At 37.9% G+C, this 15526-nt stretch overlaps 1 protein-coding gene across 2 annotated transcripts in view; it reads left to right on the top strand.

Annotated features, from left to right (window-relative positions):
• The window catches only part of LOC138695797 (malonate--CoA ligase ACSF3, mitochondrial-like), a 30738-nt gene extending 16202 nt beyond the window's left edge, over nucleotides 1-14536 (top strand). For both annotated transcript variants that reach the window (XM_069819996.1, XM_069819997.1), the window contains exons 7-9: nucleotides 1564-1794; nucleotides 8348-8526; nucleotides 11765-14536. In XM_069819996.1, the coding sequence (XP_069676097.1) occupies nucleotides 1564-1794; nucleotides 8348-8526; nucleotides 11765-11965 (611 nt within the window). In that variant the 3' untranslated portion in view covers nucleotides 11966-14536. The remainder of the gene's footprint in view (nucleotides 1-1563; nucleotides 1795-8347; nucleotides 8527-11764) is intronic.
• The last annotated feature ends 990 nt before the right edge of the window (nucleotides 14537-15526 follow it).

Raw genomic sequence — 15526 nt, 5'->3', positions numbered from 1 at the left:
CTGCGTATTTCTTAATAGGAGGAAAGAAGGTACCAGGACGAAATGACACCTTCTTGAATGAAATATGCTACAAATTAGCCAACATGCATACATGTAAGACTAGGTAGTGTTGGGGTTGGCCTTCCCTTCTTTATAGCAACAATCTTTTCTTGTAAACTGAGTTTCTTAAATTGTCCAAAATATATAATGTCTTGATAATCCATTTTGAATCTTGCATACACTACTTTTAACACTTACTCGTGTTAATTATATAAGATTTGTGCGGCTTACAGCTGTTTCAGTGCTTCACATAGTCTCTGAGGATGGTGCGTGAAGCACTGAAACAGCTATAAGCCGCACAAATCTTACATAATTAACACGAGTAAGTCCACTAGTTAATCAGTTAATTATATATAATGTTTTCACTTCCATTCATTGTTGAATAATTGCACAAATTAACAATTACAAGGAAATTCACAACCTCGCAGGACTTTTCGAGCACACTACAGCATCACACGTGTTGGAAGAGACTAGCTACTATCACGTAATCAGAACCGCGGTAATGGGAATGGGAAATAATCTGAGGAAAGCGAGAACACTGCACCCACCCACGTGGTCTGTGTTGCCACATGTACATTTTACAAGTTCAGCATCACATGCTTTTGAAGAGTGTCAGTTCTTGTAAAGTCATACTACCATTATTGTTCAAAATTGCCGGTGGTCGATTAATTTTTTATGTTAAAAATAATGTAGTTTGGAGTACCTACTTTCAATTTCAAATATATTTGTACAAAACTGACAACTTGGCTGTTGCCCTGTCTAGTACACAGTGAATGGAAGCGAATTTCAGGGGCCAAAAAGATCTGCGATACTAACATAGAACTACTTCCTCTTAGTTTTATATAAACCCAACTTTAACTTTCAAATATCCTTGTGAAAGTTTCAAACCATGAATAGTAGCCTGTGTAAAGTGCAATGAATAATATTTTTGATTTATAATTAAAAAAAATGGTGTCTTTCATAGCGTTGCGTTACAACTGTTTTTTATTGTGCCTCCTCCTAGATGTGTTATAGTCTGGTTGAATGCAAGATCGTTAGATGGCAGCAGTAGCGAGCTTGCTGCACGACCAGTCGGTTTCTATTTCCCGCCCATGCGCTGATTCAGAGGAGGATCTCCTCCCTCTCCGTTCATTTACTGATTACTCGCTTTAAAACTCTGCTTCTTTCTCTGGCCGCTAGTGCGCTGTTGTCTATGTGTACTAACTGCAGTAAAGGAGGAATGGATTGACTTTCCTCCACACAAACAATCTCGCATCTTTCTCACAGTTTTCTAGCAGCACATGAGCGTGCGTCGTTTAAAACTCGATCAACCGAGGTTTTCTTATAGCTGAGAACTTAAAAAATTATCGAATCTTCCTTGAATTTCAAGGCACATATTTTATTTGATATTTACTTTCGAAAGAAGAAAAATGTAAGGAGGGCGTTCCTTCCTTCCCTCCCCCAAGGAACCGCCACTGGCTAAGGCCTACTCTGGATGCTTGATGCCGAGTACCTATGTAATGTGTGCTCTTAATGGTGTGATAGGGTTTGTTGGGACTCCATTGCCTGGAGTTCGTGTTCAGATTGCGAAGCCTCTTCTGAATCAGGAGAGTGAAATATTAGTGGAAGGTTCATCCACTTGCGGAACTAAGGTCATGTCCACCAAGTACATAAGCGGTGAACTGCGTGTCAAGGGCCCCAATGTCTTCAGAGGATACTGGAAGAACCCTAAAGCTACAAAGTCAGAGTTCACAGAGGATGGATGGTTTAAGACAGGTAATTATATTAATGTTAATTTTATTTTTTAACTGATATCTAGAAATGTTTGTCCAAGTTACCATACCAGTGAATTGGTACTAGTTTGGTAGATGTAATGAACGTTATATCTGGCACCAGCGTTTTTGGCGTGTGTCCTAGATATATAGTGTCCAGTTTGTGAGCATGTTGCTAGTGCAGCTGAGAATGGTACCAGTTTCTATACATGTCACATCAGCCATTTACCAAACACAGTTTTCAGACTGACTGCGGCAAATGTAAAACACTCGCACTTAACATTCCCATTACTTATTTCACACGCCAAAAACGGTGACACGTACTGTACTAATATTGTGGAGGATAGGTGGCAGGAAGAAAACTTGGTTCAGACATAGTATACTCAAACTCGACTAAAAGCAATGTAGTTTTAAATGTTATGAAGATTCTAAGATGGTTTGCTTCAGAATGTAAGGGATGCCATGTAATACGAGGGGGGTCCAGGAAATAACGACCGTTCGCGCATACCCGCCGAGCAGCTGACTCCCCTTCCTTGTTTGAAGGTCAACTGGCTTCCTTAACATGTGTTCTCATAATGTTGTGAGTACTGGTTGCAACAAGTCGCCATTGTGCATTTTGTGTTACTTCAAAATGAACGACGTGATTGATAATCCCGCCGACTGTGAGGTGAGGAGTGTGATTCTATTTTTGAATGTCCGACATTTGAAACCTGCAGAAATTTACCGGCAATTGAAAGAAGTGTATGGTGATACTGTAATGAATGAAAGAAATGTGAGAAAATGGTGCGAAATGTTCAACAATGGGCAAATAAATGTCCACGATGAAACTCGACCCGGACGCCCATCACTCATCACAGAAGACCTGAAGACTAAAGTGAACGACAGAATCTTGCAAGACAGGCGCACATCACTCGACGAATTGTATATTGCCTTTCCTGACATTTCTCGTTCTTTGCTTGGTGAAATTGTGTCGCAACATCTTGGATACCACAAAATCTGTGCCCGCCCGCACACTGCTGCTTCAACTCGAGAATTGCTGGATCAATTTGGTTGGAAAATCTTCGATCATCCGCCCTATAGTCCAGACCTTGCTCCTAGCGATTTTCACCTTTTCACTAAGCTGAAAGACTTTCTGGGTGGTACGCGTTTTGGAAGTGATGAAGAGTTGAAGAAGACAGTGAACACCTGGCTTAATGAACTGGCGGCAGAGGAGTATAACACGGGAATTCTAAAGCTAGTGAACAGATACGACAAATGTTTAAATGTAGGTGGTGATTATGTAGAGAAGTAAAGGAAGCTTCAGTTATGTAACAGACTTTGTTTTTTCAAATAAATATATTTTTTTTAATTATTACAACAAAATGGTCGTTATTGCCTGGATCCCCCTCATACATTTATTGCACATAGAAGAACCCGGACCTTGAATGAGAGGAATTCAGACAGAATTTTCAAAGTTGAGTTCTCACCTTGGGGTAGTGAATTCTTGTCTTCCAGGTCACTGTAAAATGATCAGGATCATGGAAATAAATTACTCGTGATTATAATCGAAGAAGTTAATAAAAGCCATGTTATTTTATAAAGGCACTGTAATCAGAAATACAGGGTGGAAGTGAAATAGCCTTGCAGATTTCCAGAGCAAATAGCTCGTGTATGTAACAAAAGACTGTAATATCATATTGGTGGAAAGTTCATAGTTTTTTTTTTTTCCAAATGTTTAACAATCTCTTATTCGGTAACTGTTGCTAGCAGGATCGTGATTTTTGTCCATATCAATAGGAAATCTAATAGAGAATAATTTATCCCTCTGCATATTTCAATAGCACGCACGGTTTTCGTTTAAATTTAATTTAAAAACTCCTAAATTCAAACCATGGCACAAAGCGAACGCATGGCAACATCTTGGCAGCTTACAAACGGAGACTTACCAAGTTCGTTGACTTCTTACATCTATATATAAGTAGAGTGTTTTAGCGACGATATCGCCGGACTACAGAAACTTCCAACTTAATTTTCTAATTAACTGCATTTTTTTTATTTTAGTAGGTTATTTTACGACACTTTGTCAACATCTTAGGTTATTTAGCATCTGAATGAGATGATGATAATGCCGGTGAAATGTCTCCCGGGTTCAGCACCGAACGTTACCCAGCATTTGCTCATATTGGGTTGAGAGAAAACCCCAGAAAAAACTTCAACCAGGTAACTTGCCCCGACTGGGAATCGAACCCGGGCCATCTGGTCTCGCGGCCAGACTCGCTAACCATTAACTCCACAGGCGTGGAGTGCATTTAATCACAAAACGTTATATTGTAGGAATAATAATTATGGTAAGGAGGATAGAATGACGATGAAGAGGAGGGGGAGGAAGAAGAATAATGTGATGAAAATGAAGCTAAATGACTGAGAAAGGGATTTCTTAAAAATGACTTTAAAAACTCTGGATGGTATTAAAAGTGGTTACTTACTTAACTTACTTACTTACTGGCTTTTAAGGAACCCGGAGGTTCATTGCCGCCCTCACATAAGCCCGCCATTGGTCCCTGTCCTGAGCAAGATTAATCCATTCTCTATCATCATATCCCACCTCCCTCAAATCCATTTTAATATTATCTTCCCATCTACGTCTCGGCCTCCCTAAAGGTCTTTTTCCCTCTGGCCTCCCAACTAACACTCTATATGCATTTCTGGATTCGCCCATACGTGCTACATGCCCTGCCCATCTCAAACGTCTGGATTTAATGTTCCTAATTATGTCAGGTGAAGGATGCAATGCGTGCAGCTCTGCGTTATGTAACTTTCTCCATTCTCCTGTAACTTCATCCCCCTTAGCCCCAAATATTTTCCTAAGCACCTTATTCTCAAAAACCCTCAATCTCTGTTCCTCTCTCAAAGTGAGAGTCCAAGTTTCACAACCATATAGAACGACCAGTAATATAACTGTTTTATAAATTCTGACTTTCAGATTTTTTGACAGCAGACTAGATGACAAAAGCTTCTCAACCAAATAATTACAGGCATTTCCCATATTTATTCTGTGTTTAATTTCCTCCCAAGTATCATTTATATTTGTTACTGTTGCTCCCAGATATTTGAACTTCTCCACCTCTTCAAAGGATAAATTTCCAATTTTTATATTTCCATTTCGTACAATATTCTGGTCACGAGACATAATCATATACTTTGTCTTTTCGGGATTTACTTCCAAACCTATCTCTTTACTTGCTTCCAGTAAAATTTCCGTGTTTTCCCTAATCGTTTGTGGATTTTCTCCTAACATATTCACATCATCCGCATAGACAAGCAGCTGATGTAACGCGTTCAATTCCAAACCCTCTCTGTTATCCTGGCTTTCCTAATGGCATACTCTAGAGCAAAGTTAAAAAATAAAGGTGATAGCGCATCTCCCTGCTTTAGCCCACAGTGAATTGGAAACGCATCTGACAGAAACTGACCTATACGAACTCTGCTGTATGTTTCACTGAGATACATTTTAATTAATCGAACTAGTTTCTTGGGAATACCAAATTCAATAAGAATATCATATAAAACTTCTCTCTTAACCGAGTCATATGCCTTTTTGAAATCTATGAATAACTGATGCACTGTACCCTTATACTCCCATTTTTATTAAAAGTGGTTACTCAGAAATATGTTGCTTTGAAATCTTCGTCACTAGAACATGCTAAAAATGGCCTTTTTAAGAACCTTTTATTTCTTACAAATAAGCTTGTGGGAGTTTTCTTACTAATAAAACACATGCATTGTTTCATTTTAACCTGTTAATATTTTCGGTAAACATTTTGAAAGCCTTTGTTTACAGAACATGTTTTCCTTTTAAATTCTATCTAATCAAATGTTGACAGTAACATGTGTAAATCAAATTACTTAATTATACCCTCTGTCCGGGTTGCAGAAGTAGGTTTGCATATATCTTTCGAGAAAGGATTTGAGTATAATGTATCACTGTTGAGTGTTGTCATGTTTGCTGTCTTTGCTTTGTGAATCTCGTCATGAGATGAGGACAGTTTTAACAATAAAACTGAATTGAGCTGTCATTTTACATAATGAAAAAGTATACATTTAAGTGATCATTTTTTTCGAGGAGGAACTGTTGATGTTAATAATAATCCAAATAAGAAACCAATATATACGAGACACTTTCTTAAAGTAAGTTCCAAAAGGGTGTAGTAGGTAAATGGGAAGATATTTACAAACCATTTTTGTTGCATTGTATTCCCCACACTTCAATTACTTCTCAATATAATCTCCACCATTATTGAGGCATTTATCGAGTCGTGGCACAAGTCTTTCTATCCCCTCAATGTAGAATTCGCCCACCTGCGATGCGAACCACTCCCGCACTGCTGTTTTCACTTCGTCGTCACTATCAAAATGTTGACCACCGAGGAACTTCTTAAGGTGCAGGAAGAGATGAAAGTAACGAGATTTTGGGTGTCACGAGCTGTGTGTGTAGCCGAGCATTGTCATGAAGCAACACAACTCAGTCGGTCAGCATCCCACGTCTCTTGTTCTGAATTTCACGATGGAGCTTCTTCAAGTTCTGACAATAGGTTTCTTTATTAATGGTTTCACCCTGAGGCAAGAATTCGATGAGTAGGACTCCTTTTCTGTCCCAAAAAACAGTGCACATGATTTTGCGTGTTGAAATGGTTTGTTTGAATTTCTTTTTCCTTGGTGATGCAGTGTGTCTCCATTCCATGGACTGCTGCTTCGATTCATGTGTCATGTGAGACACCCAAGTCTCGTCACCTGTCACGATATGGTCAAGAAACTCATCGCCTTGCTCACTGTAACGTGTGAGAAAGTTCAATGCACTGGAAGCTCGTTTGGTTTTGTATCCCTCAGTGAGCGTTTTGGGTACCCATCGTGAGCACAATTTTCAATATCATAATCGATCTGTCACAATTTTGTAGAGAACACTCTGCGACATTTGTGGAAAATTCAAGGAAAGCGAAGAAATTGTGAACCTCCTGTCCTTATGAAATTTTTCATCGACAGCACACTACAAATCGTCATTGATCAAAGATGGCCGACCGGTATGCGGCCCTCGTTGAACTTCCTAACTCATCTCCTGACCATTCCATCACTAATGGCATCATCACCATACGCCTCACAAAGTTGACGATGAATGTCAGCTGGTTTGATGTTTCTCGCATTCAAGACACGGATAACAGACCGCATCTCACAGTCGGCGGGGTGCTCGATCACTTTAAACATTTCAACTGATCACAACTAACCACACACACGGACTGAAGCTCTGAAACTGCATGCACAGCTTGCCTGAGGACTGAAGAAGAAAACACGCATGTGCAAAATAACGATTGCAGCGATGCGACGGCTCTTATTGAAAACTGAACTTACTTTAAGAACACGCCTTGTACAGTCTTGTACAGGGTGTTCGATCAAGTCCTACATCATAGGCTAAATCTCTGGTGCCACATCTATGTGGAATTGGCTCAGTGACAACTTCCCTGATCGGTAGATATGACGCAGAAGAGCTGGAGAGTGGCCTCTCAGGTCACTTGACATAAATCCACCTGACTTTGCTTTCTAGATTTGTCATAAGGAAAATGTATAGAAAGTGAAGTTTCGTGGTTTGAAAAAACCTACGAATGCGGATCGAGAAAAAGTGTCTTGAAATCACAGCCGACAAGCTACACCCTGTTGAAGTTCGCCTCTAGACATGTTTGGAAATCGTATGGAGTCATATCGAACATATTTTATGATTTAGCCTATGATGTGGGACTTGTCGGACACATTATTTCTAAATATTCTGTTGTAGTGTAAACTTAAATAGGTGACATTTTGTGTATTACTGTTTGTTTTTGTGAAGATGTAATTCTGTTAGTTGATTGATTCCCAATGGCGCCACCACTTGGTATTTTAACCCATTATTATTTCATCCATTTTGAATCTTGCATACACTACTTTTAACATTTGAATATAAGTAATTGATTAACTAGCGGACTTACTCTTGTTAATTATGTAAGTCTGTGCAGCTTACAGCTGTTTCGGTACTTCATCACACCATCCTCAGAGCCTACTAGATCTCGGCGTCATCTCGTACTTCTCTGTCTGTTGTGTGGGTGCGTTTGATTGTTGAAAAGTGTTGAAAGGTGGAGTCATAACATAAATGCGGACATGGAAATCCTACACATACAACCCAAGAACCAAAAACTCAACACATTAGAACAATACGAAATATACAAACACACTAAAACACACCCCGATCAAATTCTCAACACACAGATCAATTTCAGTACACACACAATATTTAACTCCACTTTTCAACAATCAAACGCACTCACACAACAGGCAGAAAAGTATGAGATGATGCCGAGATCTAGTAGGCTCTGAGGATGGTGTGATGAAGCACCGAAACAGCTGTAAGCCACACAGACTTACATAATTAACACGAGTAAGTCTGCTAGTTAATCAATTACTTACATTGTTATTTCTTATTTTGTAGTAATTTCTTGTTCAGCTTTTAGAAGATGTAAGTTTTACATGGCATATTCTTTAAAAATGTTATGCAGGTGATACAGCAGCTTACGAAAATGGAATGTATAAGATTCTTGGCCGAACGTCTGTGGATATCATCAAGACAGGTGGCTATAAGGTCAGCGCTGTGGAAATAGAGACACACCTTCTAGGACATTCTGACATTGCCGATTGCTCTGTCATTGGTCTTCCAGATATTACCTGGGGACAAAAGGTACGTTAAAATTTGCCACCAACATTAGATCATGCTTCAGCAGAAATGACTGTTCATATTCAACTTTTTAAAATTTATTATAACCAGGGGCTTGGAAGTTCATGTTGAAACAAACTACAGGAAAACCCCTTAATGAATGTTTAGGGAAATATTATTTTTTCCTTAAATGCAAGTCTGTCTTAAAAGGAGGTTTTCACTTAATATAAGCAAGGAAGGGTTGATAATTGAAATTAAAGCACTTTAAGCCATTTATAGTGGAACCTCGATTTTGGGTTTCTCGATTTAAGATTTACCCGCATTTTGCGTTCTTATTTTGCAGTCCCAGCAGAAGTCCTATATACACAGTGCTATTTTTACCCCAGTTTAATGTTTCTCGATTTAGTGTTTTACCAGCATTTAAGAAACAATTTTTTTGTCCCAACAAAGCAAATTAGCTTCGATTGTGCGTTTTTTCAGCCCTAAATGCTTATTTCCTTGGCCAAGGTCGTTTCAGTAACAGTTCCTATCCCTCTCCTTATCTACCATGCATACTCAGATGCGATACCTGATTCAACACAGTGCATAAACCACGTGTTAATCATGTGCTGCAGTGCATGAGAATCAATTCACAACAAAGCATCGCATTAAGACTGAAAGCGACCACCTCTGTGGTGTAGGGGTCAGCATGCTGGTCTCTTACGCAGAGGGCCCGGGTTCGATTCCCGGTCGGGTTGAATTTCCTGGTTGAGGTTTTTCAGGGTTTTTCCTCAACCGTAAGGCAAATGCCAGGAAATTCGGGCCACAACATCCCTGAAAATCACCAGCCTCATTCATCATAACAAATCACTCATACATACAGTCGCCATCTAGTTCAAAACAATAGAACCAGTCTCAACAATAGTACACAGGCCTTCGGATTTCAACCAAAGATTAACTCGCAATATGACCAGAGATGTTAAAGCGAGTATAAATAACAGTGAGACAAAAAAAAAAAAGACTGAAAGTGGACAATTTTAGGGCTTCTAATGGATGGCTCCATCACTTTAAGCAGCATGACATTACAAACTGCTCTCTCAATTAATATCACTCAATAAAAGAATTGTATTCCAATGGATACCATCCCATTGTGGAATCCTGGGAAATGAGAATGCGGATGCTTTAGCAAAGAAGGGCGGCACTGCTACTTACAGACCTGTTACTAAATCTACGTATTACTCTGTGAAAAGATTTATTAAATCTACATACTTAGACTTCAACAAACAAAATTTGATAACACAATCCCAAGGGAAAAAATGGAACTCTCTGCATCAAAATCCACAGTTAATTCCCGATTTACCACGAAAATGGTCTGTAGCTGCATTTAGATTGGCAACAGGCCATGATTGTTTGGCCAAACACCTGCATAGAATTGGAATATATCAGTCCCCTAACTGCCCATTGTGCAACTCAAACCAAGAAATGGATTCGGAACACCTCAAAATCTGTGCTCCAGTGGCTGACCATGATAATATCTTTGAAAAATATTGGAGTGCAAGAGGTCAAATGACTTTATTGTCAAACGCCTGGCATTAGAAAACAACAACATTACAAACAAAAGTGCAACTGTTCCAGATGAGTTGGTGGATCATCGGAAAGACGATGTGCTTCCACATCTCATTGAAGGCTATGATGCCAAAGATATCTCTAATACCGATGCGACGGGGGTCTTCTACTCCCTGATGAGAGCCTTCACATAAAGAGAGAGACCTGCCATAATGAGAAGAAAAGTAAGTAGAGGCTCACTGTTCTTCTCTGTACAAATGCAGATGGTAATTTGCAAGTATGAAAAACTGCCATGCAGTTACAAGATCAACAGGACTGCCTGGATGACAATGGACATATTTAGCAGCTATCTGAGAACAGCTGGACGTGAAAATGGGGGCTGCTAACAGGAAGATAATTACTTTAGTGGGTAAGGTCTGGCACATCCCCCTGATACGCCATTCCTGAAGAATGTGAAGGTTGGTTTCTTCCCACCTAACTGTATAACTGTCTCCAACCCCTGGATTTGAGTGTAATTCATGCCCTCAAGAGGAAGTATAGACGTTCACTGGTGCAGAAACAGATTGCTGCCGTGGACAAACTGGAGATTCTGTTTTCAAAATCTCCATCCTCACTGCCATGCATATGGTCTGCAGTGCATGGGAGGAAGTGTCAGCAGCCACCACCATCAACTGCTTCAGAAAAGCAGGCTTTATGAAGGCTGTCAATGGTGACATCATGGAGAAAGAAGAAGACTGCATCGATGAACGGTAGCAGGACTGGAAGCTATATGAAGATACATGAGTAGCTTCAATATTGATGAATCCAGGTGAAACCTGGTGAAAAGGGCGTTACTCTTCCTCCATCAAAGATGTCCAGCCAAACAGACATCCATTCTTGATTTCTTCAAGAAGTGGCAGATAAACTTGATGCAACCAACTAGTGTATTTAATGTTGTTGTTGTTTTCTAATGCCAGGCGTTTGACAATAAAGTCATTTGACCTCTTGCACTCAAATATTTTTCGAAGATATTATCATGACCAGCCACTGAAGCACAGATTTTGAGGTGTTCCGAATCCATTTCTTGGTTTGAGTTGCACAATGGGCAGTTAGGGGACTGATATATTCCAATTCTATGCAGGTGTTTGGCCAAACAATCATGGCCTGTTGCCAATCTAAATGCAGCTACAGACGATTTTCGCGGTATTTAATGTTGTGAAGCTCTTTAAAGCATATTGGAGGGGCTTAGAACAAAAAGCAGGTAAGTGACATTATTAAAAAAAATGAGGTAAGTGCGTGTTGTGATAGCCCAAAAGGATGTTTCTTTGGGATAAGATCAGGTAAGTGATCACACCGTGCAGTGCTGCTATATGGGCATCATTTCACCAAACTAGTGTATAATATTTAATTGCATGTAGAACTTTAACTGTAATTTCCTCAAAACTAGGTTTCCGTCACTTACCTGCTTTTTGTTCTAAGCCCCTCATTTGTTCTTTTAATTGAGATTAGACCATAAAAATTAGTTTTTAAATATGTTGATGTTTCTTTTTCAATTTTGGCAAAATCCCTATTTTGATTTTTCTCGATTCTGGGTATAATTTATCCAGTCTCCCAAAAAACCCAGAATCGAGGTTTCACTGTATTTACTTTATATGTACATATTCTTAATATCCATTAAATTTACTATTGATGAACACACATTACATTATTACAGTATAAATACATTTTACTTGTACAGGTGGCAGCAGTTGTTGTCGCAAGAGAAGGTAAGGAAGTCATACTGTCTCAGCTTCGAGAATGGTGCAAAGAACGAATGGCGCCATATGCAATTCCAACTGTTCTGAAGGTAGTAGAAAAATTGCCGAAGAATACAATGGGGAAGGTGAACAAAACAGAACTTCTAAAAGCAGTGTTCCCTGAATCTGTAAAACCTGTATGAATTAACAATAACTGACACCACTTAAAAACTTATTTTTTTTTTTTATATTTTACATTCGTTTCTTACTCAAGGTTAAGGCAGCCAAGTAAAGAAATGATTCTCTTTATTAATTTTCATCATATTTTCTTGGAGTGCCTTATACCTGAAGTTGTGGAAGAATTCGCGAGACTGTATTGGTACATGAACCTGGTCAGTGCAGAAAAGAACTTGTGAAGCTCTTATAGAATATTTCTGAAATGCTTAAAGCGAAAACTTCTAACCTGCGTTGTACTTGTAACTTGATGGTGGCTGAATGCTTGTGCGAAAATTATATGTAAAAAAGTGTTTTGTAATAATTGAATTTCCACTCTCACTGCCTACTCTTAGGAACTAAATTGAGAAGACTCATGTGAACGATATTTAAAGTTGCCGTGCTCTGAGTAGGAAGATTACATCTTTCAAAATCGTCTTGTATTGCCTACCATTGAATCATAGAGTTCTAAATTATACCTGTGTTGCGGAAAATTATTAGCAATATTATTTACAAGCATTTTGCTAGAGATTAGTATTCATCTGTTGGCGTTTTTCGTTGCTACATTCATGTTGAAACTCAAAAGAGCTGGCAACAATACATAACCTAACTTTTTACACAAATGAGATTATGAAGCGTGTAATCCAATTGGCAAGCACTTCTTTATTTCATAGCTAAAAACAAGTGAAATATTGTAAAGACTGTCGACTCTTAAATGAAGATAAAATTTACCCAGGTTGCTTTATAAGTGATGCATTTAAAAGTTAGGCCGTTAGTGATTCGAAACTTCGAATTATATTTTTGTGACTTATTTCTGAATGCTGTACTTGAACAGTGTTTATGAATGCGAGTTATAATTGCAGAGTTACCATTTCTTAATGTGAATGAGTGTATTTGTACTGAATTGTTATTTGGAAAGATTACGTAAATATTTGTCAGAATGTTACAGTTTAAGTGTCGGTCAAACAATCCACGAGCCGAAGACTGAGTTATATGGTATGTATTAAATTTTTTTTCTCTCGAACTAAATAAAATGTATGATTATAATATATTGTAAAAATCTTCTATTTCTTTGGCTTACCTCATTCAACACAACTTGAAAACAATAGACAGTTTATTGAGGTCATTTTCCTGTTTTCGTATTATAGTAAACTATACTTCAGTAACCATCATTTGCCGTGGACATACCTTAGCAATCTTGTGTCTACACTTCACTGATTTGTGAGAAATATTCCAATAGTTATTGAACTTTTATTTTGAAATATGTGAAATGTTTAATATAGTCAGATATTCCACGTTCATTGTGTTCATTGTTGATACGTCCACAATAGCATTGGCCAATGTATTGGTTGAAGAGTGTACGGGCTATTCCATATGAAATCGATCAGTAAAAAACCTTGCATTTTTTTATACTCTAATTTTTTCCCTACTTATACAAGGTGCTGAGGAGAGTGCATTTTCAAAAATATATTATCGAAAGTCAAACGGTATCTGTTTTATTGAACGACAAATTTAGCGTATTTTATAAAAACAAGCCTCTTTCAGTGCTCAGAACTCTGGAACCATTTACTGCAGAACATTGAACGAGAGCTTATTTTGAAGCTGAAATTTGGTAGGTTATGTTAAGAAGTAATCCTTATTTTTATTGTACACAGAGTGACAGATAATCTGATTTTACTTGCTTTTAAGGCTTTTTGGCCATTTGTAAAAATATAAAAAAGTATTGAGAAAAAACCTTGCATTATTAAGAGGGATTCGGCATTGTTTGCTTAGTGGTACGGCAATAAGTTTCGAGGGTATTAAATAGATTATTTTCACACACCTAGACTTGAATGGCGCAGTACTGCACGCATTGGCCGAGAGCTGAAGATAAGCAAGCGTTGGGCGTCATTTTACTCCTGTGTTTATGAAAACCTGTAATAAAGCTAGCACAGCCATGACTGCTAGACGACACATCACGTGTTTATGTCTCCTGGCCTTGCTTACCTCGGCTAGCTCCCGCCTCACAGTCGGCTGGTTAGTTCACACACGTACTATTTATTTTCTTTATTTGATATTTTCAATACTTTCTTATCAACATACCATCAGTAAAAAATATGTGTTTATATGTACTTTCAATGCGGAATCTAACTATATATTTTTTAAATATTTTTTGCTAGCCAAAGGCGTCTTAATGAGGAAAAATCTAAATTTCTTCATTTCGATAAAAAGTAAGAAAATCTGTTTATATGTCAATATAAACTTTAATTTCTCAGCATCAAAATAAACCATGATTTTGATCATTGCGTGAAAGGGTTTCAGAGCTACAACAGTTTAAAGTTGCTAATTTTATGAAAATACGATAAATTTAAATATTTTAAATTTAAACACTATGAAGTTCTGATGCCTCAAACTTTTGTATCACAGTTCTCTACGTACAAAAAAAGTTTCATTATATTTAGAAATTGTAAGGTCAATTTTCTCTATATTTCGGTCGATTTGAGATGGAATAGCTCGTACATGGTGCGTGAATATTACATATTTTAATGTTGTTTGTATTATAAATAAATACTGTGTTCTTATGTTCCTTGCGTACAATACATGCTTGGTTTGTGCTAGTAAAACAGTTAAAATCATTTTATTTCTTATAGTAATCGTAATGTAGCTTATGAGTTACAGCTTTAATATTAGTCAGTAGTAACCTATGCCCTTCTTCCGCTTGCAGGGTAGTTCGTAATCAGTAGTTCATATAATACGAGAAAGAGTCAAAAAGTGACCTTAATAATTGTTTTATTAATCGAATATGTACAATAACGGTCTTACTAATAAACCGTGTATAGTTTTTATACGAGACTTATGCAGAGTTGAGACAGAAAAACGTTACTAATAAACCATGCATAAGCGATGGAAGTATAAACAGCCTGTAACTATACGATGGGAATTGCTTTGCAGTAGTTATATACACGAAACCCCTTGTATAAGCGTTGTATATAAAGAAAAAATGGCCGCCCCTCTAACAGCTGTTCATATCGACTGTCATTTTATGATAATGGTTGCCTTGTAACCACAGAAGAACATACCAAAGAGCACAGAATAATTAGAATAATATTGTTGTAGTTTGTACTCTTTGACCAAAATATAGTGTAGTAATCGATCATAGTCAGTTGTACTATCGATACTTAACACCGCACACTAGAGCACTCTACCGGATGCAATAGAGAACTTCAGGTATTCTATTATCTTTCGTAACGAAGTTATGACGAAACTATGACGTAGCTGTGTAACAGTTACACTGTTATACACGACATATGTAGTGATTATTAGTATAGTACATTATGCAATGAGCCTATAATGGTAGTAATTAAGACGCGAGTATGTTTATGAAACGAGCGCGAGTTTCATAATTTTCATACAAACGTCTTAATTACCATTACAGTCAAGTTTCATACGGCTTTTTATGCTCGACCATATTTGTAACTTGAAATTATTCATAAGTATTCATGTTATTCTTATCTGACTGAGGACCTTGTGCAATACCTCGTAAATTGTGAGATATGCGCAGACGCGAAAGT

This window comes from Periplaneta americana, chromosome 3 (assembly GCF_040183065.1).
Source record: "Periplaneta americana isolate PAMFEO1 chromosome 3, P.americana_PAMFEO1_priV1, whole genome shotgun sequence".
NCBI classification, from domain to species: domain Eukaryota; kingdom Metazoa; phylum Arthropoda; class Insecta; order Blattodea; family Blattidae; genus Periplaneta; species Periplaneta americana.
Note: the sequence above shows the minus strand (reverse complement) of the source record. Positions and strands in the feature narration are given on the sequence as shown.